Raw genomic sequence first — 1068 nt, forward strand, 5'->3', positions numbered from 1 at the left:
GAGGAGCAACTTAATAAAACTATCTCAAACAAGAGAGAGAGAGAGAGAGAGAGAGAGAGAGAGAGAGAGAGAGAGAGAGAGAGAGAGAGAGAGAGAGAGAGAGAGAGAGAGAGAGAGGAAGAGAGAGAGAGAGGAAGGAGGAGGAGGGAGTGGAGGGGAGGAAAGAGAAGGGGGAGAGGGGAGAGGGGAGGAGAGGAAAGAAAAGAAGGAAGGCTGGGGTTAAAGCTTAGAGCTCCTGCCTAGAATCCCCCAGTGAGGGGCTGGGGACCTCACTCCGGTGGTAGAGCACTTGGCTAGCATTCAGGAAGCATTGTGTTTTCCACAGGGAAAAGGAATAAAAGTTGAATAGGAGCCTGGTGTGGTGACATAGGCCTTTCATCCCAGCATAGGCTTTTAATCTCTGAAGGCAGAGATAGGCAGATCGCTGAATTTGAAGGCAGCCTGGTCTAAGGATGATCCAGGAGAGTCAGGGCTACACCGAGAATTCCTGCCTTGAAAAACAAAAACAAAACAAAACAAAAACCCAACAACAACAACAACAACACCCCAGGACCCCAAAACAAAAACAAACAAACAAAAAAAACCTAAGCAAACAAAATAACAACAAAACTGCCAACCAACCGAACAAATAAAAACCTTGAATAGGAATCACCTGGGATATCCTTACAACTATAACCCAGATTCTGATCGTTGGTCCAGATGAAGTTTGAGGACACAGGTCTAATAATGCGTTGATGATGGGCTCCACCGGAGATTGAGGGAAGCAGAGGGAATTCAGGTGGGAGGGTGGGCCATCCAGTGATATAAGAACGCCGGGTAGCGTCAGCCCCTTTACTCTGCGCCCAGCTGTACTCCAGGCGGCATCATGGCGCCAAGCTATCTACCCTTCCTTTGTCTCCTGCTGTGCGGAGGCCCCGAGCTGTGCTATCTCCACACTCTGTGGTCTTTGCCAGGTGGAACTCCCACCCCAGTGGGGTCCTTGTCACCCGTGGAGGTGGAATGTCTGGAAGCTGAACTGGTGGTGACTGTTAGTAGAGACCTTTTTGGCACAGGGAAGCTCGTGCAGCC

General features: G+C 49.9%; 1 protein-coding gene across 1 annotated transcript in view; it reads left to right on the forward strand.

The window, feature by feature from the left end:
• Positions 1-865: 865 nt before the first annotated feature.
• Zp3 (zona pellucida glycoprotein 3) overlaps positions 866-1068 on the forward strand; it is a 9353-nt gene continuing 9150 nt past the window's right edge. The window contains exon 1 of the mRNA XM_031391167.1: positions 866-1068. This exon is cut by the window's right edge and continues 2 nt beyond it. Within this exon, the coding sequence (XP_031247027.1) occupies positions 866-1068 (203 nt within the window).

Source organism: Mastomys coucha, unplaced genomic scaffold (assembly GCF_008632895.1).
Source record: "Mastomys coucha isolate ucsf_1 unplaced genomic scaffold, UCSF_Mcou_1 pScaffold22, whole genome shotgun sequence".
Taxonomy (NCBI): Eukaryota; Metazoa; Chordata; class Mammalia; order Rodentia; family Muridae; genus Mastomys; species Mastomys coucha.